At 61.6% G+C, this 26,862-nt stretch overlaps 1 protein-coding gene and 1 long non-coding RNA gene across 18 annotated transcripts in view; one reads left to right on the top strand and one right to left on the bottom strand.

The window, feature by feature from the left end:
- PIEZO1 (piezo type mechanosensitive ion channel component 1) overlaps positions 1 to 10,219 on the bottom strand; it is a 51,905-nt gene extending 41,686 nt beyond the window's left edge. For 14 of the 17 annotated variants that reach the window (XR_014805237.1, XR_014805238.1, XR_014805239.1 and 11 more), the window contains exon 1: positions 9,828 to 9,985. Coding sequence is in view for 10 of the 17 variants with exons in the window: in XM_084959208.1 (XP_084815334.1) it covers positions 9,828 to 9,891 (64 nt within the window). In the remaining 7 variants the exon portion in view is untranslated. Of the gene's footprint in view, positions 1 to 8,811; positions 8,941 to 9,827 lie in introns of those variants that run through there. The other 3 variants (XM_084959214.1, XM_084959215.1, XM_084959216.1) reach the window with 3 other exon arrangements.
- An 11,160-nt stretch (positions 10,220 to 21,379) lies between these two features.
- Positions 21,380 to 26,053, top strand: LOC146402137 (uncharacterized). Its single transcript, XR_014805302.1, has 3 exons — positions 21,380 to 22,287; positions 22,856 to 24,162; positions 24,281 to 26,053. It is a non-coding gene; the product is annotated as an uncharacterized LOC146402137 (long non-coding RNA).
- Positions 26,054 to 26,862: the final 809 nt, after the last annotated feature.

Raw genomic sequence — 26,862 nt, 5'->3', positions numbered from 1 at the left:
GGCAGTGCCCTGGAGTGCCCAGGGGCATTGCTCAGGATGGGGCAGAGGCTGCCTGAGTCCCTGCGCAGCCTCAGTGGGCCCCCCCCACCACGCCGCACAACAGAAGGGACAGGCTGGGGAGGAGCCGTGTCCAAACACCATTTACAAGCCCCCCGAGGCCCTGGACCATCCCGGTGGGAGGCTGGACACAGGGCACGGCCACTGGCTCGACCGTCCTGCCAACCTCGGGGTCCGGCGCCACGTGCCTCCGGGCGGGCGTCCCTCTCCGGGGTCGGAACTGGGAAGGAGGGACAGAGTCCCGGACCCTCTGCTCGGTGGCGAGTGAGGAAGCCGGTGATGGGCCCTGTTGCCTGGAGCCTGCGAAGCCTGTGGGCGCCTGCGGCCGGGAACCCAGTCCAGCGAGGAAACGGCCTCAGGTTACAGGGAAGTGGCGGACGGGGCTGGAAGCCCAGTCCCCTGGCAGCTGTGCGCACACCACGGGCCCCCGCCCGCAGGCGGGCCGAGGAGAGATGGGTCTTCTGCTTCGTTCTGCCAGGAGCTGCAGCGCCCTGCCGCCGCCGCCACCTCGGGGGGAGGACCCTCGGCAGTCCCGCCCTCGTCCTCAGGTCACCCCTGCCCTCCCCCCCCGCGGGGGGGCCACTTCATCTCAAAAGTCCTCAGCAACCCCCCTGCAGGCTGCCAGCGCCTCCGCAAACAGTCCCCCCGCCCTGCCCCGGGATGCCTGGAAGCCTCTCGGCTCTGGAATGTGACACAGCCTGTCCAGCCCAGAAGCCTCCGCAGCCTCCTCCGGAGGCAGCAATGACACGGCCATCTGCCTCGCGGGGTCTGCTCCCGGCCTCCACCCTGGGCCTCTGCTCTCCAAGTGGCAGCAGGGTGGAGAGGACACCCCAAAGGGGAGCAGCACAGGACGGGAGGGTGGCCCACCCAGTTTGGGGCCACGGCAGGCGACAGGAGGGAGAAGAGGGTTACCGCGCCAAGGAAGGAGGCCACAAACGCGGGGTCAGGCGGGAGGCCAGCTGCTCTCCCTGTGTGGCCGGGGTTTCGTTTACTCAGCGCAAGCCTGGCCTCACTCTGGGAGACGAGGACACGGCCTCCCAGCGGGGGGTGCCTCCACCTGCAACCCCAGGGAGGAGCCATAGGCCCTGGACCCTAAGGGCCGGGGACCCCAGGGCAGCCTCCAGGGGAAGAGGAGGGCCCCTAGCTCCCTGGGGTGGGGGCGCCCCAGGATCCAGAGCCCGCCCCCAGTGTCTAGAGCAGCCTCCAGGCCAGACCACCCGCCCGCTTTGCTTCAGAGCTAATCTCGTTCCCACCAGTCACGCTACCTGCCCTGTGCCAGGCCGGGACTCTGGCGAGGACACAGAGCCAACGAATCATTCAGAAAGCCCGCTCCTGGGCGAGGCTGCCCGCCGAGGGGGACCTCAGGCCACCCCTGGGCGCTCACAGGGCCTGGGGCACCCCGCCATCCTCCGACTCCTGACCTCCAGAGATTAGGCCCAGCTGACCCCCTCTCCCCTGCCGGGCGGCCTGCACCCACTGATAAGGTGCGGGATGCAGCTCCGGCAGCTGGGGGGGGTGGTGGCAGCAGGCAGGGCTCAGAGCCCCAGGGCCTCAAGCAGTGCCCACTTGTCACAGGCTCTGCCTCCGTCCAGGTCCCACCCACAGGCCCGGGCAGTGGCCAGCCCCAGCTGGGCCAGAGAAACGGTGACAAGAAGACAGCTGCTGAGGGACAGGCGGGCACCACCCCGCCAGCACAACAGTGCAGGGCAGACAGGGCTCACGAGGGCACCCAGCCTGGGGAAGCAGGCCAGGCATCTCCCCAAACACAGCAGAGGAGGGAGATGCAGGCTGAGCGGGCTGGCACAGAGGGCAGAGAGGCGGCGGAGGACACAGCGCTGGCCGTGCTGGCCAAGGACGCAGCCCATCCGCTGGGGAGATGGCACAGGCCTCCCTGAGGGTCACGGAACACCGTGTCCACGCAGGCTGAGGCGACACAGAGTCCGACTTGAGTTTACCCAGAGGGGAACCGCCCAGAAGGGGAGAGGCAAGCACAGATGGTCACTGCGTCCCTGGCAACCACAGGGACGGTAGGTCTCTGCAGCAGCTGAAAGGAACCGCTTTATCCAACAGGTGGCTCGGGGAGGCCACGCTGACGGGTGGAGGGTCCCAGCCACAGCCGTGCCACCAGGACAGGGGCCCTGGCGGTCTGAGAGCAGGCGGAAGGCTGGGCAGGCAGCAGAGGGCACAGGCCGAGGCAGGAAGCACACAGGCAGGGCCCACCCTCCAGGAAACAGAGCGTGACCCCCGAGCCAGGCCCCCAGGCCGCCGGCGCCAGGGAGCGGGAGAGGCCGTGCAGGCCGAGGCGGGCTCACGGGCAGAGCGTGCGTGCGCACGGGGCCCGGAACGAAAACCACCTGCTCCGAGAGGGACGCGGTGAAGACGCTGCGCAGGGAGAAGCGTCTGCAGAAGAGCAGCCGAGAGAAGAAGAACGCCCACGGCCAGAAGTGACAAGAATCCGCCCCTCTCAAACGGGCGAACGTGTCTCAGGGACATGGCACAGAGGGTGGCCGAGGTGACCAACTGTCGTCGGCTTCAGCGGAACACGGACGGACGTGCAGCAGACACCACCTCACGCCCACAAACCAGCTAAAATCAGGGGCCCGCACCGTGTGCGGCAAGGGTGTGGCACCCTAGACACTCCCCAGCGACAACCAGGAGGACCGACCACGGCGTCCTTGTGGTCAACGCGCTGCCTACGACCCGGCAACCCCACGCTCGCGCGGGAGCGGAGCTCAAGTGAGTGTCCACGGAGACGCACCCGGCCCGCGGCCTCGCGCAGACTCGCCAGCGGGATTTCGGGTAAAGGCGACAGTGTGCTCGGGGGACACCAGCCACGACCAGAGAGGACAAACCGCTGCCACGCAGAATCACAGATTATCACGGGCGCTTCATTGGGCCGAGGCGGCGGACACAGAAGGACCTGCCCTGGTGGTCCCTCCAATACGGACCCCCCAGGGCAGGCCCCAGGGACCTGGGGACGGAGTCAGGGCGGCAGGGGGCGACCACGGGCAGAAACATCCTCCGTCTTCTCCGGGGGTGTGGCTTGCGGAGGCACCACCGTCAAGCCCCAGGCCCAGCGCTTGAGGTCTGGCCCTTTCCGGCCTGCCTGTCCCCCGGGGGCTCCCGGCAGGACCCCAAAGCCTGAAGCAAGGCCTGGTTCAGGCAGGGTCTCCAAACGGTGCTGAGCGAGTGACGGAGGGGCTGGGAGGGAGGAGGGGCGGCCCCAGGAGGTGGTGGCAGGGGCCAGCGGCAGGTTCCAGAACAAGGACACATCTGGGGAGGCAGGAGACGAGACAAAAGCTGGAGCCCTGCGGGGAAGCAGCACAGTCACAGGAGGGAACGGGGGGCTCACCCCGAACGTGGACAAGCATGGGGCAAGGCTCCTCAGAGGCAGCAGCGTCCCGGGCAAGAACCCGGGCATCGGGGCCGGCGGCTCTGGGGCTGACAGCCACCCCACTTCCATAATGTCACCACAGGCCCTGGTGCTTATCGCTAAAGGGGGCCACCACTGCTGCCTCTTACGAGAGAACGTGCTGCCAGCAGCAGGGGGGGCCAGCAGAGGGTGCGGGCAAGCAGTGGGCAGCTCTCGGAGGGCCTAGGAAGGCCGCTTGGCCGTGGGACACTTCTGGACACAGAGCCAGAAGCCTGGGGCCGGGGCAGAGGGGGCACCGCCAGCAGACGAGGGTGCAGCCTGCGGGGTGAGTGGAACCACAGGAGACGAGGAGGCAGAGGTGGGCGCCCATGGGACTGGTCGGCCGGAGGCCGCGGTCAGGGCCAGCTGCACACATGGGAATCAAGGGGGCATGTCAGGGGGTCCGGGGGGCTGCTGCCCTGTGACGTGAGCCTAGGGAAAGGCAACTCACACTCCAAGGTGCCCCCAGGCGCGAGGCACTTAGCTAGGGGCCTCGACAGTGAGGACGACTTGCCCCCCCCCTCGGTAAAGCTGCAGGGGACACCGCCCCCCCCACAGGGCAGACAGGTACCCCCAGCACCAAGCTCGCCAGGTGTCGTGGCCTGTGGTCAGTACGAGCCCTGGCTTTGGACGGGGAGGGAAGTTAAAACAGCTGATTGACCGGGTAGCGAATGGCTGATCGTGTCTCCTCTGGAAAGCTCCCTGAGTGCTGGTGTAACGCCTGCTGTTTCAGATGGTGTTTTAAGCATCAACAGAATTCATGAGAGGGAGGGAGGGAGAGGAGGCGGAACAGGAGCTGGGCCCGTGGGAGACGGGGTGTGATGGTGGCCCGGCCGCAGGTCACAGGCCCCACTGGCTCCCGTAGGTGAGAGACTGAGACCCAGGCTGGAGGTGCACCTGCTCAGAGGGCCCCTGCCCGGGAGCCCCCACTGTCGAGTCCCAGGCACAAGCGTGGGCCTCTGGCCACTCCTACAGGCCTGAAGGATCTGTTTACACAGCAGTTCTGTTCTGCTGCTTCCCCGGAGGATCCAGGGAAGGCACAGAAGGGCAGGGAGGCGAGGAGAGCCAGGGCCCGGCCGGGCCAGCAGAGCTGGGCATGGCTGGGGTCGGAGCCCTGCCCGGGGGGTGGGCGCGAGGCACGCCCTCCCCCAGCCTCAGCGCCCTGCCCGGTCAGTGCTCACGGTCCTGGGACGGCGGCTCTGCTCACCCCGAGCCCCCCACCTGTTCTCGGGGACAGCAGCACGGCCCCCAGCCCCTCCCGCCCTGCAGGAGCGGGCTGGCTCCCGGGCCCGTTTCAGCCGCCCGTTCACTGGCAAAGGAAACCGCAGGAGGCGGCCGAAGTGGCCACGGTCCCTCTTTAGCCTGAACCCGAGGAAGGAGAAGTGGCCCGGGCTATATATACTTACGGAGAAAAACAGCACGCAGATCGCAGCCCGGTAAACAGCAGGCCGTCACAGGGAACTAAAAATACTCCCTATAATTATGTTATTAAAACACACCAGAAAAATTGACCCACCCCACGCAGCAAAGGCCCCGAGACGGGGCAGAGGAGCGGGAGGCCACGCACGTCGGCCTGAGGGTGCCCTGGCATCACCAAGAGGCTGGCTTGGGTCAGACCGCTGCCCAACGTGCCCGGGCAGCCTCTCCAGGGCCGCCCACAGTGCCCGGTCTCAGACTCAAGGGGCCTTCTCGGGCTGGGCAGCTGCTGACCCCGGCCCAGCACTCCCCCACCCCCACCCCGAAACACCCTTGCACGTGAGCGGCGGGCGGGGGGAGCGGTGCTGCAGCGGCTCCAAAGGTCTGGGGCCACCTAACCTCACAAGTGGGGACCACAGCCACCCGGCCTCTGAGCAGAGCAGGGCTTCCTTGAGAGAAGGGGGAGAAAGCGTGACAGGACAGGCTCAGTCCCGACACTGCACTGCTTCAGGGCCAGACTTGAGGCATCACTTGAGGCGTTAAAACCAAATGAAAGGAGTTCCCGTTGCGGCGCAGCGAAACGAATCTGCCAGGTATTCACGAGGATGTGGGTTCGATCCCTGGCCTCGCTCAGTGGGTTAAGGACCCAGCGTTGCCATGAGCTGTGGTGTAGGTTGCAGATGTGGCTTGGATCTGGCGTTGTTGTGGCTGTGGTAGAGGCCAGCAGCTGTAGCTCTGATTCGATCCCTAGCCTGGGAACCTCCGTAGGCCGTGGGAGTGGCCCTAAAAAAGCAAAAAAAAAAAAAAAAAAAAACCTAAATAAAAAATCAGAATGGGAAGGGGAATCAAGCCCCAGGGCCCAGGTCCTGGTGGCCCAGCTCTGCTCCTGCCCCGCCCTCCCCACCCCACCCTCCCTCCAGGGGCCCCCACCAGGGGATTAAGAGTCCCCGAGCCTCCTGCCACAGACGCCCGATCCTGGGGGGCCTTTGATCTGCCATGCTGCCCCCCTGCCTGGCCACGTCCTCACTCCCTGCAGCAGAGTGGTCTTGCCTGGCGCTCGCCCTCCCACGGCCCGGGGCCTGCTCCGCGCAGACCTTGTCCTGTGTGACTGACGCAGCCACCACTGTGCGTGGTGTCACCGGCTTCGGCAAAGTGCGAATGAGCACAGCAAAGGCACTCAGGGAACCTAGGCCTCTGGAGCTCTGTCCCAGGAGACCCCGGCGAGGGAACAGGGAAGGTGGGAGTGACCTTGGGAAGGACTCGGGAGGAGGTCCCCCCCCATGTGAGCAGGAGTCTGTGCAGGCGGGCGTCAGGAACAGTGGCCGGGCCGCCCAGACACCACACCGCCCCTTCCTGGGAACAGCCTGTGGCCGGCTATGTACACAAGACCCGGCGATGGGCGGCTTGTCCACTCGGTTCCCCGGCGGCCAGCACATCTGGGCACACGCTCTGGGCCCCTGGCCCCGGGGCCTGAGGGTGGGGGGCCTGCCCCCGGCCCCTCCCTCCAGAGGCCTGGGGATCAGAGACCTGGGATGGGCCTACAAGCCCTGACAGCCTCATTTACAAGCTGGGAAACTGAGGTTCAGACAGGGGAGGGGCCGCCCACTTCAGGGCGGGACGGGGCTGCAGGTGCCCCCCAGCAAAGTCAGGCTCCTCTCCCCTGAGACCTCCCTATAATAACTAAGAAAAGCCCAACCTCTCATTGCGTTTAAGGAAAAGGGGATTTCTGAGGACCGGGGTGGTCAAGGGGGGCTTCCTGGAGGAGGCAGCTCACACAGGGCCCTGAAGATGGTGGTGGCAGGTCCCATCTCCAGACCCCACCGCGGAAGGCAGGTCCCCTGCAGCTGCGCCCGGAGCAGGTGGGGACCCTCTCCTCTGCATCTGTAAGTGCCAGAGGGAGAGACCCCGCCCAGGAAGCAGCCCAGGGCCAGAGGCCAGGACGGGGTCTCCTCCCACCGGGTGACACTTCCTCTGCAGGACCCTCCCAGCTCCGCTGGCTTGGCTGCCTGCAGAGAGCGAAAGGTGACCCGTCCTGGCTCCTGGGCCCCTCCCCCGAACACGCACACCGACACACCGAGCCCGGGCTCCCAGCAACCAGGGGCCTGGTTCATCTCCCGAGGGCGGCAGGGTGGCAGGGAAAGCAGCTCTGCCGGCCTGAGCTGGACCTGGACCGGCCGGGCTCCCTGCGGGCGCTCAGAGCCTCGCGCCGCCCGCCCGGGGCGGGGGCAGCGGGGGAGGGGGGGGAACGCGCAGGCCCGGGCTCCTAACAGGGCCCCACCGTCCACGCTGCCTTCCTGCCGCCTCACTGGGGTGCTGAGACAGAGACAGCGCGCCCGGTGCGAAAAGGAGGAAGTGTCCCTGCTCTAAATGGTAGCTCGACAGCGACGAGCAGGCTGGGGCAGGTGACACCCAGCAAGGGGTGGGCGTGCCCGCGGCCGGAGCCCCTTCCTGCAGCAGAGGCTGTGTCAGTGCCCCGCCTGTGTTTCAGTTACCGAGTTCCAACGCTCTAACCACCGGGCTTCGGCTAGTGGTAGCTTCAGGCAGCTGGTCAGGTAGAGTCCAGAGGCGTGGCCGTGTCCCGCCCTGCCGGCCAGCTCTGGGTCCTGACCCTGGGGGCTGCAGGGACAACAGGTGAGCCATCTGAGGCCACCCCGTTCTGGGGGATGGGGGGGGCACCCTGGGATGACGCACCACCTTCTCGGCAGCCTGAGCCGGCGCAGGGCACAAGTCTAGGACCCTCTGCTGGCCTCGCCCAGCACCTGCCACCCACGTGAAAAACACCCCAGAACCCAGGGCTTCTACCAAAGCTGGTGGTGGTGAAGGGGCGTTAGGAAGGCACCCGGCAAACGTCCCGCCTCCAGCCAGAGAGAGCACAGTAAGGTCCCTGGGGCCTCCAGCCTCTCAGGTGTCACCTGGCAGGGCTCCCTCCCCTGAAGCTCAAGGCCAAGCCCCCACCCAGACACAGAATCCGCGTGAGGCGTGGCCTGGGCACTTTAATGCACAGACTGTTTGGGGCACAGCCTGAGGCTTACAGAACCGAGCCAAGTGCCTGAAGAACCAGGCATCAGGACGGGAACGCTCCCAGTGACTCCAGTTGGGGCCCCCCCCCTGGGGGGGGGACCCCGGCGAGCCCCCCTCCGCACACAGAGAACCTGAGACGCTGCCCCGTCGACCACGAGCCTGAGGAACCCAGATTAATTCCTGGGGTCGGGCCGAGTCTGGCTCCACCGCTTGTTTTGCTGCAGCCCGCAAGCTAGGAGTGGTGTTTATTTTTTAACGCTTGGAAAGACTAGCGGAAGAGGTCACCACTGCCCAGCCCACCACAGAAAACATTCCCGACCCCCACAAGGAGGTGCCACCTGCGGGGGGTGGGCGGGCAGGGGGATGCCGTTGGTCAGGGGGAAGGAGCCCCCGCAGACAGGCCCAGCCCAGGCCTCACCGACGCCCTCCCTCTGCTCAAGGCAGCTAAGGAGGCTGCAGGTGTGCTGGGGCCAGGCAGAGCCGAGCAGCCTCCGGGCCCGACCTCCAGCTGGGGCTCTGTGCTCGCTGGCCTGCTTTCCAGAAGCACGAGGAAGACGACAGCCGGGCACAGAGGGCAGCCGGCTGACCTGCACTCCCCGGAGCGCATCCCAGGCGGTTCTGTCCACACCAGGGCTGACTCAGACCCTCCTCCCCAACCTCAATGGGGTTCATTGATTCCTGTCCTGAAAACCTTGCCGAGTTTCACCACCAAACACAGTCTGTCTGGGCGCCCAGGGCCCGGCGGCTCTGGGTCCCCACGTTCCTGGCCCACTGGAGCCCGCTCTGACCTATAAGAGACGTTGGCAGAGCCCACCTGGAGTGACTTAGCTCTAGAAAGGCTCTCAGAATGAAAGCACCCACAGCCACCACGGTCTGACAGATTTCCACCCAAAAGGCCGACTCACAAGGGAAACTCCCAGATTGACTTCAATCGCGCGGCTCCATTTCACTCCCAGCAGAGACGGCGCCGCGGAGGGAGCCCAGGGCCAAGGGCCACAGTGTGAAGGGTGAAATGCATCTCGGGCACTCTGCCCTGGGCACACAGGGAGACCAGGAGGGGTGTGGAGGGAGGGGCCATGGCGCACAGAGAACCACAGCTACGTGCTTTCTTTCCGGAAGGGGCACCAATGCCATGCCAGCAGGGGACACGGATGCCCTGAACTCTCCTACCAAGGCCAGAGCCTCCTGGGGGGGCGTTCCCTCCCCCAGCCCAGGACAGCCCGCCCGGCCCCTCCCGCGGCACCGCCGAGGAAGCCAGGGCACCAGGAAGGCAGGGAGGAACCCCGACTAGTTTTTCCAGAGTCCGGCGAGGGGTGGGGACACGGGAAGGGGAAGAGCAAAGGGGGCCAAGCCCAGGGCACGACAGTTAGTTCTGCTCCGGAGGCTCCGGATTAAACAGCTCCAGGCAGGAAGCCCGCCTTCTCCCAGATTGGTCAGGAAGTCCTGATGCAAGTTTGCGCGTTTTCTTTCTCTCTCTCTCTCTCTTTTTTTTTTTTTAACACGAAGAAGAAAAAGAGATTCGCGCCCCCTCGCCAGTGTCCCAGCCCCCCCGCGTAGGGGCCCGACACCCCCTTCCCCACTCCCCCTACCCCGAGAGCCCCGGACGGGGACGCGAGCCGCCGCCCTCTCCGGGGGGCGCTCGCCGCCCGCCCCCGTGGGCGCCCGGGTGCCATCTGCCGGCCACCCCGCCGCCGCCCTCCCAGCCTGGCGCTCGGACGCGGCCCCGGCCTCCCCGGCGCTCTCATGCTTCTGGAATGCGGGCGCCAGGGCTGCGCGTCCCGGGGAATCTCCGCGCCCGCCCGCGCACAGTCCTCGCCCGGACCAGCCTCGCCGAGCGGCGGCCCGGACGTCAAGCCGGGCGCCGGAACGAACGCGCAGACCCGGTCGCAGCCCAGAGCCCGCCGCGCCCGCCCCCACTCACCGGCCAGGAGCGCGAAGGGCAGCAGCAGCCAGTAGAGGACCGCGCAGAGCACGTGCGGCTCCATGCCCGAGGGGCCCGCGGGGCCGGTCCGGGACTGCGCGGCCGCCGCCGCGGCGCTAAGGGGCGGCGTGGGGGACCCGGGGCCGGCGCGCCATGGCGCACAGGGCGGGTCGCCGCACGTGCCGCGCGCCGCGGCCAGGACCCCGGCTGGTCGGCGGGGACCGGGCGCCTCCGCGCCGCCGCCGCCGCCTCTTGCTCGGGCCGGGGCCCGCCGCGCCCCACCGGAGCCGACGGCCCGGGTCTGCGCTCGCTCGGGTGTCAGCCCTGCCCCGTGGCGGAGTGCGCGGCGCTCGCAGGCTGAGCAGGGCCGGACGCGGCTCGGCGGCTCCCTCCTCCCTCGGCCCGCCCGCGGGCTTTTATAAGCTCGGCCCCCGCCCTCCCAGCGTGCCCGCCCCCGCGCCTCCCCGACGGCCCGGCGCGCCCGGGCACCCGCTCTACTGCTCCACGCGGCACGCACGCCCAGCCGGCCCTCCCGGCCGGGGCCGGGCAGCGGGCAGCTCGGACCCCCGTGCGACGCACGCCCCGAGAAGACCCTCACCTTCACCAGCCTTGGCGCTGCCGCTCGGCGCCGCGTGGGGACGGGCAGGGGCCGCTTCTCCCTCGGCGGGGCCGGCTGGAGCGGCCAAGGAAGGCTCCCTGGCGCGGGGCGTCCCTGCGCAGCGTCCCACGCGCAACGACGTCCCGCGGGGCCAGAGCGGCTGAGGCTTTGCGCCCGCGGATGTGGGCCCGCAGCGCCCCCTGGGGACCGAGGGCTGGCTCGGAGGCTCCTCCGGTAGGGCCAGGGCGGCCGCCAGGCTGGGGGTCAGGGGCGAGGCCCGGTGAGGTCCGACCGGGACTGCTTGCACCCGCGCGTGCCACCACCAGCCCTGCCCCATGACTGCGCCGTAGGAGGGCAGCGAGAGCTGCCCTTGGGAGGACAGGCCGGGGTCTGAGCCTAGGATGTCCTGGGCGCTTCACCCTGGCCACCCGGGTTTGGCTTTTTGCGCCCTTGAGTTGGGCTGGGAAAGGAGAAGTCGCTGCACAGGGTGAGAGGCAGAGCCCACCTGGGGCTGGGGCGGCTGGACTCAGGACCCAGGCTGGCGAGGGCCCTGAGGACCCAGAGAGCCTCAGCCCTGCCAGACTCCAACACAGGCCCAGGGCCTCCCATTCCTCAAAAGCCAGAAGTGCAGCTCAGCCAGGGTCCCAGGGCCCACCTGTAAAATACAGCCTTTCCCAGCCTCTAGAGATGGCTGGGACCACCCTGAAGGTCAGGCCGGAACCTGGCCACCGGGGGCTGTCCCTTGGCAGCGATTGTGGCCAGGGTCTTGGAGCTGCACCACGGTCAACAGAGCCGAGAGAAGGATACCCACAGTGGCTCCCCCGGCTGATGACCTTCTGCCCAGGAGGCCAGACCCCTTTCTGTGCCTCGGGGGCATCTCTGAGATGGGGTGGTGGCCCTGCTGCAGAAAGGTGACTTTTTAATTTGCTTTTTAGGGCCACACCTGTGGCAGTATAGAAGTTCTCAGCCGGGGGTCCAATCGGAGCTGCAGCTGCCAGCCTATGCCACAGCCATGGCCACGTCAGACCCAAGCCGCGTCTTTGACCTACATGACAGCTCAGGGCAACACTGGATCCCTAACTCACTGAGTGGAAATGGGGCTCGAACTCGGATCCTCATGGATACTATTCAGGTTCTAAACCCGCTGAGCCACGATGAGAACTCCCCCTCAGTCATTCTTAACTGGGCTGTGGGCTGGAGCGGGGGGCTCTCCCAAAGAAATGGGCAGAACAGACCTCAAGGTTAGGGCTCCCCTGTCCTCTGCCTGGCCTGCCCTAGGGGTGATCGGGGGCAGCCGGAGGGCCCTTCCTGGGGCACTGATGTCCACCTGCGCGGGACCTCACCTGCATGAAAGGTTTATTTTTATTTTTTATTACTCAATGAATTTTATTACATTTACAGTTGTACAAGAATCGTCACAACCAAATTTTATAGCACTTCCATCCCAAAACCTCAGTGCATTCCCCCACCCCCCCCGACCTGTCTCATTTGGAAACCATAGTTTTTCAAAGTCTGTGAGTCACTATCTGTTCTGCAAAGTTCACTGTGGCCTTTTTTTTTTTTTTGGAGTCCACATGTCAGGGATAGCCTTTGGCGTTGTCTGACTGACCTCACTTAGCATGATAATTTTATGTAAATTGGTGCAACCACTGTGGAAAACAGTATGGAGATTGCTTAGAAAACTAAAAATAGAATTACCATTTGATCCTGCAATCCCACTCCTGGGCATCTATCCCAAAAAAAAACATGACTCAAAAAGATAAATGTCCTCCAGTGTTCATTGCAGCCCTATACACAATAGCCAAGACATGGAAACAACCTAAATGTCCATCAATAGACAGAGGAGTGGATAAAGAAGATGTGGTACATATACACAGTGGAATATTACTCAGCCATCAAAAGGAAAGAAAGAACGGCACTTGCATAAAGCTGTAAATGCAAAAACAACAAAAAGCTTAAAAACCACTCCCTTAAGCCAAGTCCTTCTAAGGCTTAGGATACAAGGTTTTAGACTCTGTCCCAAGAGCAAAGTCTGAGGGGGAACAGGAGGACTCAGAATGAGGCTGCAGGGAGGACAGCCCTGGGGGTCAGGCCCCCACCCCCAGCTCACAGCACTTCCCACCCTCCCACCTGGCTCCAGAACAAAGAGAGAACTCACCTGGCAGGTGTGCTTGCAAAGGAGCAGCCTGTGGGGTCTACAGTTGTGAGCAATGAAAGACTGGAAAGAAACTAACCATTCTGGCCAATTTAGGAGCCATTAAATAAATCACAGTGTATCCTGCAGTAGAACCTTCAAAAGAGTTAGAGACCAAGCAAGTCTCTGTGTAGCAACATGGAAGAACCTCTAAGACACAGTGTTACCACTGAGCCAGGCCTGTGTGGACCCGGGTCTCCCCGTGCACAAGCCCCCACCAGGCCAGGAGGGGCGTGGCTGCACCTCGGGATGGAGACAGACAGGATGGCTGCTCGGGTGCCCTCTGCGTTTGGATTTTTTGCCATGTATGTGCATCGCTTAGTCACAAAACACATTTTCTTTATTTAATGTGTAGTTTTTGCTGCTGCACCTGTAGCACGTGTAAGTTCCCGGGCTAGGGATGGAATCCGAGCTGCCGTCGAGGACTACGCCACAGCAACACAACTTGCTTAAGCTGCCGAGCCATAACGGAAACTCCCGAAATAAATTTTATTTTTTGTCTTTTAGGGCCGCACCCACAGCATAAGGGAAGTTCCCCGGCTAGGGGTCGAAGGAGAGGGGTAGCTGCTGGCCTCCACCACAGCCACAGCAACGCCAGATCTGAGCTGCATCTGTGACCTACACCACAGCTCATGGCAATGCCAGGTCCCTAACCCACTGAGTGAGGCCAGGAATCCAACCTGGGTCCTCACGGATGACAGTCAGATTCGTTTCCACTGAGCCACGACGGGAACTCCCCAAAACAGATTTGAAACGAGCACAGTGGGGACAGATTCGCAGCAGAACTGGGCCTGTGGAGGGGACGGGAACCCCAGCTGCTCAGCACTGCGTGTGCTAACCCTTTTCAGACAAGGGCATGGGGCCCAAGGGGAGACGTCATTTGCCCAAGGACAAGCCAGGCCTTGAGGCCAACGTTCCTGATTCCATGTCCAAAGCCATTTCTGTCCCACCATCCAAGGCTCCGGGTCCTACCACACGTGCAGATTCAAATAGTAATTTAGTAACATCACACTGGAAAAACCCAGTGAAGGCAGCTCAAGCCACACCGTCAAGACAAACGTCAAGAAGTCACGTTAATTGTGTCCTTAATACACGAGGACCATAACCTGACTTCCTCCAAAAACACAATTTCCCGTATAATCCTGATTAATGAAAACTTGAGGCGTTCCCGTCATGGCTCAGCAGTTAACGAACCCAACTAGCATCCATGAGGATGCAGGTTCGATCCCTGGCCTCGCCCCGTGGATGAAGGATCCGGGGTTGCCGTGAGCTGTGGTGTAGGTCGCAGACACAGCTCGGATCCCAAGTGGCTGTGGCTGTGGTGTAGGCCGGCGGCTACAGCTCCGATTCGACCCCTCGCCTGGGAACCTCCATGTGCTGCAGGTGTGGCCCTAAAAAAAAAAGTCAGAACAAGGAAAATCTGAGAAGACAGCCCCGTCCTGAGGTTAATGAGCCACAGTGAGCAGATGTGTTGAGTTATTGCCAACGATTCCCTCGGATAGAAGACATTCGCCAACACTGGGACCAGCTGAATCAAGTGTGAACTTGAAACTCAAAATCAATCAGGAACGTTGGCCTCAAGGCCTGGCTTGTCCTTGGACAAATGACGTCTCCCCTTGGGCCCCTGCTGGGAGAGCAGGTGGCCGGGTTCCCTTGGACATAGGAAGGGCCAGGGCCAGAATGCCATCAGAGGGGACTCTATCTCTCAGGTGTGAACTTCTCCAAGGATCACAGAGTCATCCTTACCTGCATCTGTACTTACACACGTTCTTTCTTTCTTTGTTTTTTTTTCTTTTGTCCTTTTAGGGCCGCATCCATGGCATATGGAGGTTCCCAGGCTGGGGTCCAACCGGAGCTGTTGCTGCTGGCCTACACCACAGCCACAGCCACGCGGGATCTGAGCCACGTCTGCGACCTACACCACAGCTCATGGCCAACACCGGATCCTTAACCCACGGAGCGAGGCCAGGGATCGAACCCGCAACCTCATGGTTCCTAGTCGGATTTGTTTCTGCTGTTATTCCTGAGAGACAATGACCCAAGGGTCCAGGAGCAGAGGAACGATAACCCAGATGTGGTCCGGCCACGCCATGAAACACTATTTGACCCTAAAAAGGAAAGTCCCAACGCTGCCACCGTGTGGATGAACCTTGAGAACAATGTGCCAGTGAACCAGGCCTGTCGCAAACGGCCGAGTATTGCACAACTCTGCTCACTTAACACATCGAGCTGAGACCGGGCGACGTCATAAAAACAGGCGCTAGATCAGAGGTTCCCAAGGGCTGAGGATGGAACCGGGAGCTATGACTCAGTAGATACGGAGTTTCCCTGTGGGGCCATGAGGCAGGGCAGGAAACGGAGGTGGTGGTTGCCCAACAATGTGAACGTACTGAAAATGCCACCGAGTTACAATAAGTATTAAAATCATAAACGTTATAGTGGATTTTTACCACTATAGACAACCAACCAGGGAGATAGGCCTGTGGCCAGGACAGTCTCCAGCGGCCACACTCGTCTTCCTCTTCCTCCCACCAGGAACCGCCCCCGAGGCGACCGCTCTGTCTGTTTCTTCTCAATATTGTTTTCCTGACTCCCGTCCAGAGACTTGATGGGATCGGGGTTATTTTCTTAATTTCCCTGAGCACATTCCCACTGAGCCTCGCCAGCCCCCCTTTCCTGGAAACACGACCAGGAATCGATGCAGAGAAAATCAAGCCCAAGGCCGGCTCCCGTCAGCAGACCCCAGGCCTGGCTCCTCCCAAGGGACCCGCCCCACCGCAGCCTCTCTGAGCCACCGGCCACCTGGAAGCCGCCACTGGCCCTGCCTCCTCGCTGCCCACAAGCCCGGCGTTTGGCTCTGTCCCTGCTGAGGACGTAACTGGACCGGAGCCAGCAGCAGGCCTGGTCCTGCAGCCACAACTCCGGGTCGGGCTGGAAGTGGCCTCGGGCCAGCTGAGCGGGAGGCTGGAAATCAGCGCCTGCTGCGGACCGTGCCCACAGGTGCCTGCGGCCGGGAGCCCTTTACGAGCCGCTGCCAGCCATCGCGTGGGCCCAAAATCCAGGGCTGCCGAGGGAGTGGTGGCCGAGGCGGCCTGATGAGTAAGTGGCCTTTTCCACAAGAAGCCGCCTTTAAAAATTTGTCAGTGGTTTCCCCACCCCTCCATCTCCGCATTAAAACCAGATTCCAGCTGGACGGAGTGACTGCAGGGACCGGGCCAAAATCAAGTGGGGACCGGTGGCCCGGCCCCAGGTGGCAGGCACTGTCCAGCTGCAGCAGCGAAGCAGGCCAGCCCCCAGCATCCCCTGTGCCTGACAGGGTGAGGGGCCTCAGAGGGGCGACACACGGCCAAGCCCGACGGATCTGCCCAGCCCTGGGCAGCCCAGCCCTCATCAGCAAGGCTGCCTCTCCAGCTCTGGCCAGGAGGCACCGGGGCGGGACTGCAGGCCACAGTGGGGACAGGGAAGGGGCAGGAGTTGGGCTGGAGGGAGGGTGTGGGAACTGGCATCATTCCTCCTGTCAGAGAGTTCTTAGAACAATGAGGATGGGGGTCCAGCCCCAAACTGGCACGAAACAGGTGGGTGCAGGAACAGGCGGGACAGGTTAGAGCGAGGCGTGGGTGAGACGGACGGCACCAGCAGGGCCCCCGTGGTGGTTCTAAAGAGACAGCTCCCAAGGGTTTATAACACACAGAAAAACTGAGTTTGGAGAAGGGGGCGCCAGGCCCAAGGGCAGTCAGGCCGAGCTGCCCACCCCCAGCCAGGTCCCAGGACGCAGCAGGGAGTCCAGGGCCCCCAGGGTCGGAAAGGGGCGCGGAAAGGGAGAAGAGGCGTTTCTTACCTCAGCAGGGTCTTCCCTCCGGCTGTGGGGGGATCTCTGAGATCTCAGCGCCCCAGCCGCAGTGTGGGACAGACAGCCTAGGTGTCCTGGGCAGAGCAGCCCCAGCGATCACGTGATCTGGATCCGACCCAGGCCTGGGAGGACAAGGCAGGCCTTCCTGGGCAAACAGGGGGGGCCCCAGTGCTGCTTGAGGGCCCACCGCCCTCCAGCCCGAGCCCTTTCGCTGTCTGGCTGGCAGTCTTGTCTGGCCCTTAGGCACTACTGGTTTTCTGAGTCTGGCTGGTGTAGTACTGACCAGTGGCCCTGGTAGTGCTGCTGCCACTGGACGTCACCTGCCCACTTGCTCGGGCTCCGGGAAGGAGGAGAGCACCCCCTGCTGGCTCCAAGAGACGTGGGCTGGTGATGGGGAGCCAACGCAGGGTTGTTGGCACGGGGGCTCAGCCTCAGGCTACTGCTGGGGGCAGCGAAGGGAGACAGGAGGTGCTGAGCACTCAAGCCCTGCAGGGGGACCCAGGGTCCCACCCCCCTTAGGGCCTCTGCACCTGCTCCATGGCCCCCCCAGCCTCCCCTGGCCCGCGTGTGCTTAACGCAGCAGGAAGCGTAGCTGACCTGTGACCCGTGGGCGCTGGTGGACACACTTCTTTCTCCCGAGCAGTCCCGAGATGTGATCTACTCAGATTTAAGAGACAGTCGAGTGGAGCTGAGCCATCAGCTGCCCACAGAGATGTGTCTTTCCCTGGCTCCCTCGGGGCTCGGTGGGCAAAATCGCACACCGGCCTTGGAGGAGGTTCAGCCTTGTCCGTGGTATTCTGCGTCCGCTGTGGGCTGCCTATCAGCCCTGACCTGGCCACACTGGCTGCCCCTCCCTTAAGCTCCCAAAGTCCTGGGCTGGGCCTTCCTTGTCTGATCCTCGGGGGGCAGTGGCTTGACTGCTAGCGACCAACGAGGCCTTGTCCCTCCAGCACTGCCCTCCCTGGAGGCAGCACCCGTAGGCCGCCCCAAGGACCACAGGTCAGCCTCCTGGACAGTGTGGTCACCCGCCTACAGCCACACACACAGCTCCATGGATGAATCAGTATCTGATCTTTTTTTTTTTTTTTTTTTCCCCAAGCCCAAGGCATGTGGAAGTTCCCTGGCCAGGGATCAAACCTGCACAATAGCAGTGACCAGAGCCACTGCAGTGACAATGCCAGATACTTAACCTGTTGCACCATAAGGCAGTCCATCCGCCCCCTAATCCCAAGCCGTAGTAACGGCGTCAGCCTTTCCCGGGCTCCAATCCACCCAGGCTTCCAGCCCAGGCAGGGCCGCATACAGAAGGCTCCCAACGCCCTCCACCAAAATGACCTCTGAGGCCATGAACACCCTCTCAGGTCAGCGCATCACCCTGGCTGCCTGGGCGTGAGTCCCCAGCCAGGGACAGACCCCACTGCAGCTTCCCACAGGCTGCTCCCGCCTGGGGCCATTCTCAGAGAAAAAGCCCCCACTCGGTCTCCCTGGGGTGAGCAAGGTCCTCCCAGGGGCCTGGGTACACCCTGTTTAAGGCATCTCGCCCCACTGGCTTCTCCCCACGGGCCCCCTGGGCTCCTGGCTTGGCGCCTTGCACAGTATTCGGAGCTAAGTGAGCACCGCGGAATGGACAGCCGGCTCACTCTGGAGCCGGGGCCGTTGGCACCCTTCCAGGCCACCAGGTCTGAGCTCTGGGACGCAGGGCACTCGGGCTCACCCTGGACGGGGCGGCTTGCAGCAGGGCCTTCAGGGTTAAAGGATGGCTATTGCCAGGCCCTAGGTGTAGTCCCCAGGTCACGGCTTCCATCAGGAGGCGAACCGGTGGGTGGCCGCCTTCGCCAACAGGTGAGGGGGGCAGACGCGGAGGGTTCTGGCTTCCTCTGGACAAACGCCTGAGTCTCAGGCACGGCCGCACTGTCTCAGGTGATCCACGCAGGTCCAGGCGCTGTCTTGGGACGAACACCCTGCCGCGAGGGGCCACCCCGGTGGGCAAACGGTGCGCCTGGAGGACAGGAGGTGTCAGGACAGGGGGAGCGGTCCCCGAAGGCAAGCGGAGGCCTGGCGGGACGCTGGGGCTGCAGTGCCCAGGTGACCCAAGCGGCACTCAGCGGCCGGCGCTCCGCAGGGCAGCCCCCGGCGGGGTCACGTGGTCCCGGCCGCCACCGCCCCGCCGGCCGAGCCCCCAGGCCCGCCCCCCGCGGGCCCCGCCCCGCCTCTGTGATTGGCAGCCCCAGGCTGCGCCGCTGGTAGGCTCGGGCGAGTGCGCGTCTACGCGGGCGGAGGCTGGGGCGGGGCCGCGGGCTTCTTCCTGCGCGGCGGGACCCTCGCTCCGCTGCCTCGTGCTCCACCCCCGGGTCCCCGGAGACCCGCCCTGGTCCTGCGCAGTGGAAGTGCCTCTGGAAGCTGCGGTGCACTTGCGTGGGCTAATTGAATTAATCTGAGCACTCTTCACAGTTATTGGAAGACTTTTAAGTTTACTTAGAACAACTTGGGCGTGTGAGTCCACTTTTCCAACTTGACTTCTAGGTTGGGTTGGGTTTTTTTTTTTGCCTTTTCTAGGGCCACACCCGTGGCGTATGGAGGTTCCCAGGCTGGGGGTCGAATCGGAGCTGTAGCCGCCGGCCTGCACCACAGCCAGAGCAACGCGGGATCCGAGCCGGGTCTGCGACCTATACCCCAGCTCACGGCAACGCCGGATCCTTAACCGACTGAGCGAGGCCAGGGATCGAACCCGCAACCTCATAGTTCCTCGTGGGATTCGTTAACCACTGAGCCACCACGGGAACTCTGGAATTTCATCACTTCTAAATAAGGGTTCGAGGAGTTCCCGTGGTGGCACAGTGGAGACGAATCCCATGAGGAACCTGTGAGGTTAAGCGTTGGATCCCTGGCCTCCCTCAATGGGTTAAGATCCGGCATTGCCGTGAGCTGTGGTGTAGGTCGCAGGCGCGGCTCGGATCTGGCGTTGCTGTGGCTCTGGCGTAGGCCGGCAGCTACAGCTCCGATTGGACCCCTAGCCTGGGAACCTCCATATGGGGCAGGTGTGGCCCTAAAAAGAAAAAAATAAAATCAAAAATAAAGATCCAGTATTCCCATGAAAATTGAGCATGCTCCAAATGGAGACGTGCTGTCCGTGTCGATTACGCATCACACGGGGCGTGAGTAGTCCTAGTGATTCGCACTTTGTGACGATTAGGGTGGTGATAACTGAAATATCTCACTTATACTGATTAATTAATGATATAATGGCATATTGGAAATAGTGGGTAAAATTAAAATATACTTGAGAAATTACTGTCCACTGTCTTTTTTAAAAAAAATTTTGCCTGCACTCGTGGTATATGGAAGTTCCCCAGCCAGGGACTGAATCAGCCACAGCTGCGACCTACCCTGCAGCGGCAGCAACACCGGGTTCTTTAACTGGCTGCACCAGGCCAGGGATTGAACCTGCCTGTCCGCAGTAACCTGAGCCGCTGCAGGTAGATTCTTAACCTACTGCACCACGTTGGGAACTCCTGTCACCTGCTTCTTTTTACTTTTTTAATGTAGCTACAAGAAAAATTTAAATTGCGCTTGCAGCTCCTGCTGCATTTTTCCTGGACAGCCCTGCTCTGGACACTCACAGTGGGGCGGGACCCAGTGAACCGTCTCCCAGGCCTGACCTCCTTTGAGACACCGCTGCTCAGGGGGTTTGTCCTTAGCACATGGGAGTACGAAGCTCACCCTTCCGGGGACTCTCGAGAGGCCCGCTGGGAGTAGGTTCCCGATACGCATGAGGAAACCCAGGCTCAGTGGGACACGAACCCCGGGGCAGTGGCTTCCCCTTTCGGCCCATCCTGTAATGAAGTCCAAGGTTGTCTGGTGACAGTGAGCCAAGTAGACATTGATCCTGGCTGAGACCCAAACGCCTTCACTGAAGGTGAAAGCTGCCTCCATGCTTGGCCGGGGGCCTGGAATTCCAAGCCAAGCCCATTGAAAGCTCCCTTGTGGCTGCAGGTGAGGGGCTCTCCGTGGGGCCCAGGGGAGTCCCCGGAGGCCCGAATCTGGCGGGTCTCTGACTCCTCTCTTCGAGGCAGGAGCAGCAGTTTGAGGGCAGAGGTGGGGGTGCAGACACAGCTCGCTCCCGTCTCTGCGTCTTCACCCCAAAACAGGGCACCGCTTGTAGGCCTGCTTTGAGGATGAGGCAGATGCGGTCTCCCGATCGCAGGGAACAGAGCCTACACAGCACACCTCACAGAGGCTATAGCTGTTTTCGTCTTGTGAACTTGCTTTAAAAACAGTGAGGTGCTAGCTACACACCCCTGGGTGCTGGTTGTTCTGTGCAAATGGCACGAAGGTGGAGCAGCTGGGGACCAGCCCTTCATGCCGGGAATGTACTGGGGTGGCAGGCAGACAGGCAGGCAGGGGCAGGACCACTAAGGGCTGTGTGTGTGTGTGTGTGTGTTTTCAGGGCCACACCTGTGGCGTATGGAAGTTCCTGGGCTAGGGGTCGAATCAGAGCTGCAGCTGCCAGCCTACACCACAGCCACAGCAATGCTGATTCCAAGCTGTGTCTGTGCCATGCCGTAGCTCGTGGCAACACTGGATCCTTAACCCACTGAGCGAGGCCAGGGATCAAACCCACATCCTTATGGATACTAGTCAGGTTCATTACCACTGAGCCACAATGGGAAGTCCCCCTAAAGCTTTCATTGAGGTGGGTTATACCTATCAATGGTTGCCATCTTAAAAATTTAAACTAAAGCTTTAAAAAAATTTAGGTATTGGAGTTCCCTAGTGGCCCAGTGGGTTAAGGATCTAGCACTGTTGCTGCTGTGGCCTGGGTCACTCCTGTGGCATGGGTTCGATCCCTGGCCTGGGAACTTTGTGTGCTGTGGGTGTGGCCAAAATAAAAAAAGAAAGAACATTAATTGTATTTTCCAAGACAAAATATTTTAGTGTCAGGAGTGGCCTTCCTTTGCTTTTTGGCAGTCTCTTTAGTGTCTGGTTGAACAGGAAGCAGCTGGGTTGTTACAGGCGCTCCACGTACAGTCGGCGGTGATTGGGTGTTGCTTTGGCCAAAGCATATGAAGAAACTCTAGCCTCACGTTGGGATGTAACTGCAAAGGGGAGGGGTGCCGAGGACGCTGGCCGGGACCAGGACCCAGTGACAGCACCAGAGTCCCAAGGTCTGTAAGATACAGTTGTGGGTTGATGAGAAACTGAATGTGGGCCGGGGGATCCCTCGGGAAAGCAAAGTGGAGCCCGCGACAGTCCCCTCGGCCAACCCCTGGGTCCAAAGTTTAGGTCGGCCCACAGCTAGTGAGAGCTGACTTACGCAGACCCGGGCAGGCCTTGCTGGCAGGGGTGGAGCCCACGGGCCTCTCACGCAGCTGGTGTGAGGCACCCACCAAGTCGCTCCTGTCGGGGGTGGGGGCCACCTGGGTGGGCAGACAGGTCCTGAATCAGTAGGGGCCGGGTCTGAACTTCAGCTCAGGCACGTGTAGGCTGTGTGGCCTGAAGCATGCGGCTCAGCCTCTTTGGCTTGTTGTCTCACGGATGAAATGGGCATGTCTGTTGAGGGTGGCTGTGCGGACGCATCAGACCATGTAAAGCTCGCAGGACTGTGCCTGGCACGTGGGGAGCACACACACCATGGCCGCTAATATTCGATGCTTGAATCCTTCTCTGGGTGGGGATGGATCCGCCTTTGGACAGCTCATCCTACAATGTGACCGTGACCATGTCCAGCAAGACGTGGGCCTGGGAGTTCCTGCTGTGGCGCAGCGAAATGAATCCGACTCGTGTCCACAAGGACGAGGGTTCCATCTGGCCTGGCTCCGTGGGTTAAGGATCCGGCATCGCCGTGGCTGTGGTGTGTCACCAGCTGTAGCTGATGCAGCCCCCAGCCTGGAAGCCTCCATGTGCTGTGGGAGTGGCCCTAAACAGAAAGAGAAAAGAGGTGGGCCTGCACTCCTCCCTCGGGGCCCGGGTGGACCTTTGCAACCCCTTCATCCCACGGGACGGGCGTGACGGGCGTGCAAGAGGCGCTGGAGGACATCCAGGGCTCCGTCACAAAGGCGATGTGCCCACATGGGCTGTGCCACAGGCCCTTTGCACGTGCCGTTCCCTCTGCTGTGGAGTCTCTTCCGTCAGGTCTTCCCAGGCAGCTCTCAGTTCACATGTCACTACCTCCAAGAGGCCTCCCTGAGCCCTGGAATCAAAAGTGGCTCCCCCAGCTCAATCCCCTAGCCAGGATTTATCTTTTGGGGGGGGCTGCGCCGATAGCACATGGAAGCCCCCGGGCCAGGGATCAAATCTGAGCTGGAGGAGTTACCGTCATGGCGCAGTGGTTAACAAATCTGACTGGGAACCGTGAGGTTGTGGGTTAGGTTCCTGGCCTGGCTCAGTGGGTTAAGGATCTGGAGTTGCCGTGAGCTGTGGTGTAGGTTTCAGATGCGGCTTGGATCCTGCGTTGCTGTGGCTCTGGTGTAGGCCGGTGGCTACGGCTCCGATTCGACCCCTAGCCTGGGAACCTCCAGATGCCACGGGAGCGGCCCTAGAAAAGGCAAAAAAGAAAAGAAAATCTGAGCTGGAACAGTGACCTGTGCCACAGCTGCTGCAACAGCCGTAGCAACAACACTGGATCCTTAACCCACTGCAGTGGGCCGGGGATCGAACTGGTGCCTCCACAGAGACAAAGCTGGATCATTAACCCACTGCACCACCAGGAACTCCCCAGGTTTATATTCTTTATCTGAAATTCTAGCCCTCTCCCTCTTTTTTTTTCTTTTTTGGCCACACCAAAAAGGCATGCAGAAGCTCCCAGGTCAGGGATCAAAGCTGCGCCACAGCAGTGACCTGGCTGCTGCAGTGACAGTGCAGTAACCTCCCGAGCCACCAGGAACTGCCTCTCTCTGAAAACCTCACCTCGATCTTACCCCACCCGAACACGAGTTCCCCGAGAGCAGGGGCCTCATCTGTCTGTTTGCAGCCTGGTGCGTGGTGGGCCTTCCGTAAACCCTGAGAGATCAAACACATCTGCAGGGGGGCACATTCACAGCCGGGCTCCAGCCGCTCTGCCTCTCGCTCTTTCTGTCGCGCGGGTTATCTCGGCCAGGCTGGAGCTGCCCAGCGGGTTCCACACCAACAGCCGACACGCAGTGTCCGGCGGACTTGGTCAGAGAAGGACTCCTACCTCCTTCTCTGCACGTTATTCACGCAGCTTCCCAGGGATGAACCTTTGCGACCCTGTTCAGTCAAGGCTCCTTGGCTTGGAAGAAAGAGCAACCCACCCAGGGGTACTTTAAGAGCCAAATGTGGGAGTTCCTGCTGTGGCCCAGTGGGTTAAGAACCCAGCTATCATCCATGAGGACGCAGGTTCGATCCCTGGCGTCGCTCAGTGGGTTAAGGACCAGGCGTTGCCACAAGCTGTGCTGTGGGGGGCAGATGTGGCTTGGATCCGGCGTTGCTGCGGCTGTGGCTGTGGTGTAGGCTGGCAGCTGTAGCTCTGATTAGACCCCTAGCCCAGGAAGTTTCATAGGCTGTGGGTGCGGCCCTGAAAAGAAAGGGGGGGAAAAAGAGGCACATGTGTGGGAAGGAGGCAGGGCTACCTCTTAAAAGTGCATGTCTTCCTAAAGGGCGGCTGGGCCTCAAGAGACCCAACCAGAAAGCATTAGAACTATCCGAGTTAGGGAGCTCTCCTGTGGTGCAGTGGGTTAAAGATCTGGCACGGTCACTACAGCGGCTTGGGTTGCTACGGTGGCACGGGGTCGGTCCCTGGCCCAGGAACTCCCACATGCTGCCAAAAAAAAAACCCCAAAAAACCAACCAAGAAACAAACAAACGAATCTGAGTTAGTTGCTGTATCCGGCTGGCTGTTTCTGGGGCCATAGGGTGGTGGAAGGGACGGAGTAGAAGGACAAAGTAAGTGATTACAGAGTTAACGCCACGAGGAGGCTGGAGACTGCAAGTAAAAAACTATGGGAGGTCTCGTAAGTGAATGATCCTTAAAGAGAGCGGGCTTGCTTAGCGGCAAAACCACCCAACAGACGCTGGAGACAGGTGCCCACACGCCCGAGGGTGGGTGAGACCCACACCCACCCAGCGAGGTCAGTGCTTCTCAGCAGCGCCTCTCTTCACCCGCTAAAGACAGACGTACAGGGAAAGGCGACGGGGAGCTGCAACCTGAGCTCATGTCCACATTCAGCATTTGTTACCACTGTTTCGTCCGTTTCCACGGCGTCCGGTGGTCCCAGTGTGACCAGCAAGGGACAAGACGACGCTCAGCTGACATGGAGCAGGGGCTGCTGATGGAAGCTGGCCGTCTACTCAGGAAGGAGGAGTCAGGGGGTCTCCTCCCCCTCCCCGTTTTCCTTTGGTCTCAAAACTCTAGCCCACCAAGTTCTCGGTCCAGCGCCCCTGGGGCTGCCCAACGCCATCACGGCAGGCGGGTGGGCAGTTTTCTGTCGGAGAAGGGACCGGGCCCAGGGCTGCTCTCCAGGAGTGGCATTAAAGTCAGGTAACAGGGGCAGAGCTGCCCCGGGGCATGGACACTGCCCTAGCGCTGGAGGGCATCCTGAGGCCCCTGCTGTCGGAGGGGCCCCTGCATGATGGGGACCCCAGGCTCCCTGTCCTTCCCGCCCACAGACATGCCTTCCTCCTGTTCTGGACTCAGCTGACCCCTGAGCCACTCCTGGCTTCCTAGGGCCAGCTCTGCCCCCCAGCTTCGTACCCCAGACCCGGCCCCTAAGGAGACACGTCTGTGCAGTTCCTTCCCTCCCAGGAGTCCCCTTGAGGGGACATGCCAGGCAGTGTGTGCCTGTCACGCGGCGCATGGTGGCCAGGTGGGAAGGGAGTCCCCTCGAGAAGTGGTCTCCCTGGATTTCTCACGGCCCTGGACCTGCCTCAGGCGCCCTCACACTCCTCCAGGAGGGCCTGAGCCCCGAGCTCGGAGCCACACTCTGGGTGCAGGCGGGTGGGTGGGCAGTGGCCAGACACACACAATGCTGAAGGAGCCAGCTCTGCGTCCCCTGGCCCAGGGAGGCCTCCAGGCCGCATCCCGCCTATCAGCTTACCTGCAGAGGGCAGGGGCTGGGCCACACGGCAGGCAGGGGCCCGCAGGGAACAGCCACTGAGGTTAGGTCCTGCCACTCTGCAGACCAGGAGTTTGCTCCTAAATGTGACAAGACAGCAGGGAACCGTCTTGCTGCTGGAAGAGAAGACAGCGCCCTCCCTCCCGGTGAGCGGCTGTGACCAAGACGGAAGAGGTCCCCGGACTGCCGCCAGTCTTAGGCAGAGGCTGTGCCTGTAACTTACGCTCCCATTGCAGGTCCGGAAGCCTCAAAATTTCCCTCTTGAATGTAAAGCAGGCGTGAAATTGGAAAAAAGCTCTCCTTTGACTCTGGTGAATCCTGTCTCCAACCTGGATTCTGATTAAGAAACACATTTTGGTGGCTGTGGCTCTGGCGTAGGCTGGTGGCTACAGCTCCGATTCAACCCCTAGCCTGAGAACCTCCATATGCCACGGGAGCGGCCCAAGAAATAGCAACAACAACAACAACAACAAAAGACAAAAAAAAAAAAAAAAAAAAAAAAAAAAAAAGAAACACATTTTGTGCAAATCGGAGCCACAGTGAGGCCACTGGTCAGAATGGCCACCATCCAAAAGACTGCAGGAGTCCCCTGCTGGCCGAGCAGCCAGGGATCTGGCGTTGCCACTGCTCTGCCTTGGGACACCGCTGTGGTGCAAGTTTGATCCCTGGCCTCTACCTGGGGAAAACATGAAAATACTACTTCAAACAGATGATGCACCCCAGTGCTCACAGCAGCATTACTGGAAACGGCCAAGATATGGAAGCAACCAGAGTAACCATCAGTGAGGGAATTAAGAGGAATATTACTCAGACATGCAAAGAACGAAATAACGCCATCTGCAGCAACACGGATGGACCCAGAAATCACCACACTGCATGAAGTGAGGCAAAGACAAAGACATGACACCACTTACATGTAGGATCTAAAATACGACACAGGAGTTCCCGTCGTGGCGCAGCAGAAACGACTCCGACTAAGAACCGTGAGGTTGCTGGTTTGAACCCTGGCCTCGCTCAGTGGGTTAAGGATCCGGTGTTACCGTGAGCCGCGGTGTAGGTTGCAGACGCGGCTCGGATCCCCCGTTGCTGTGGCTCTGGTGTGGGCTGGCAGCTACAGCTCCCATTCGACCCCTAGCCTGGGAACCTCCATATGCAGCTGGTGCAGCCCTAGAAATGGCAAAAAGACCCAAAAAATTTAAAAAAATATATGAAAATATGACACAAATGAATTTACCTACGAAGAAGAAACAGACTCACAGAGAAGAGACCTGTGGTTGCCAACGGGGATGGGGGAGGGAGTGGGATGGACGGGGAGCTTGGGA

This window comes from Sus scrofa, chromosome 6, assembly GCF_054392235.1.
Source record: "Sus scrofa isolate SSC_HxYL_T2T_F1_AM1 chromosome 6, Sscrofa_HxYL_maternal_Yorkshire_Landrace_v2.0, whole genome shotgun sequence".
NCBI classification, from domain to species: Eukaryota; Metazoa; Chordata; class Mammalia; order Artiodactyla; family Suidae; genus Sus; species Sus scrofa.
Note: the sequence above shows the minus strand (reverse complement) of the source record. Positions and strands in the feature narration are given on the sequence as shown.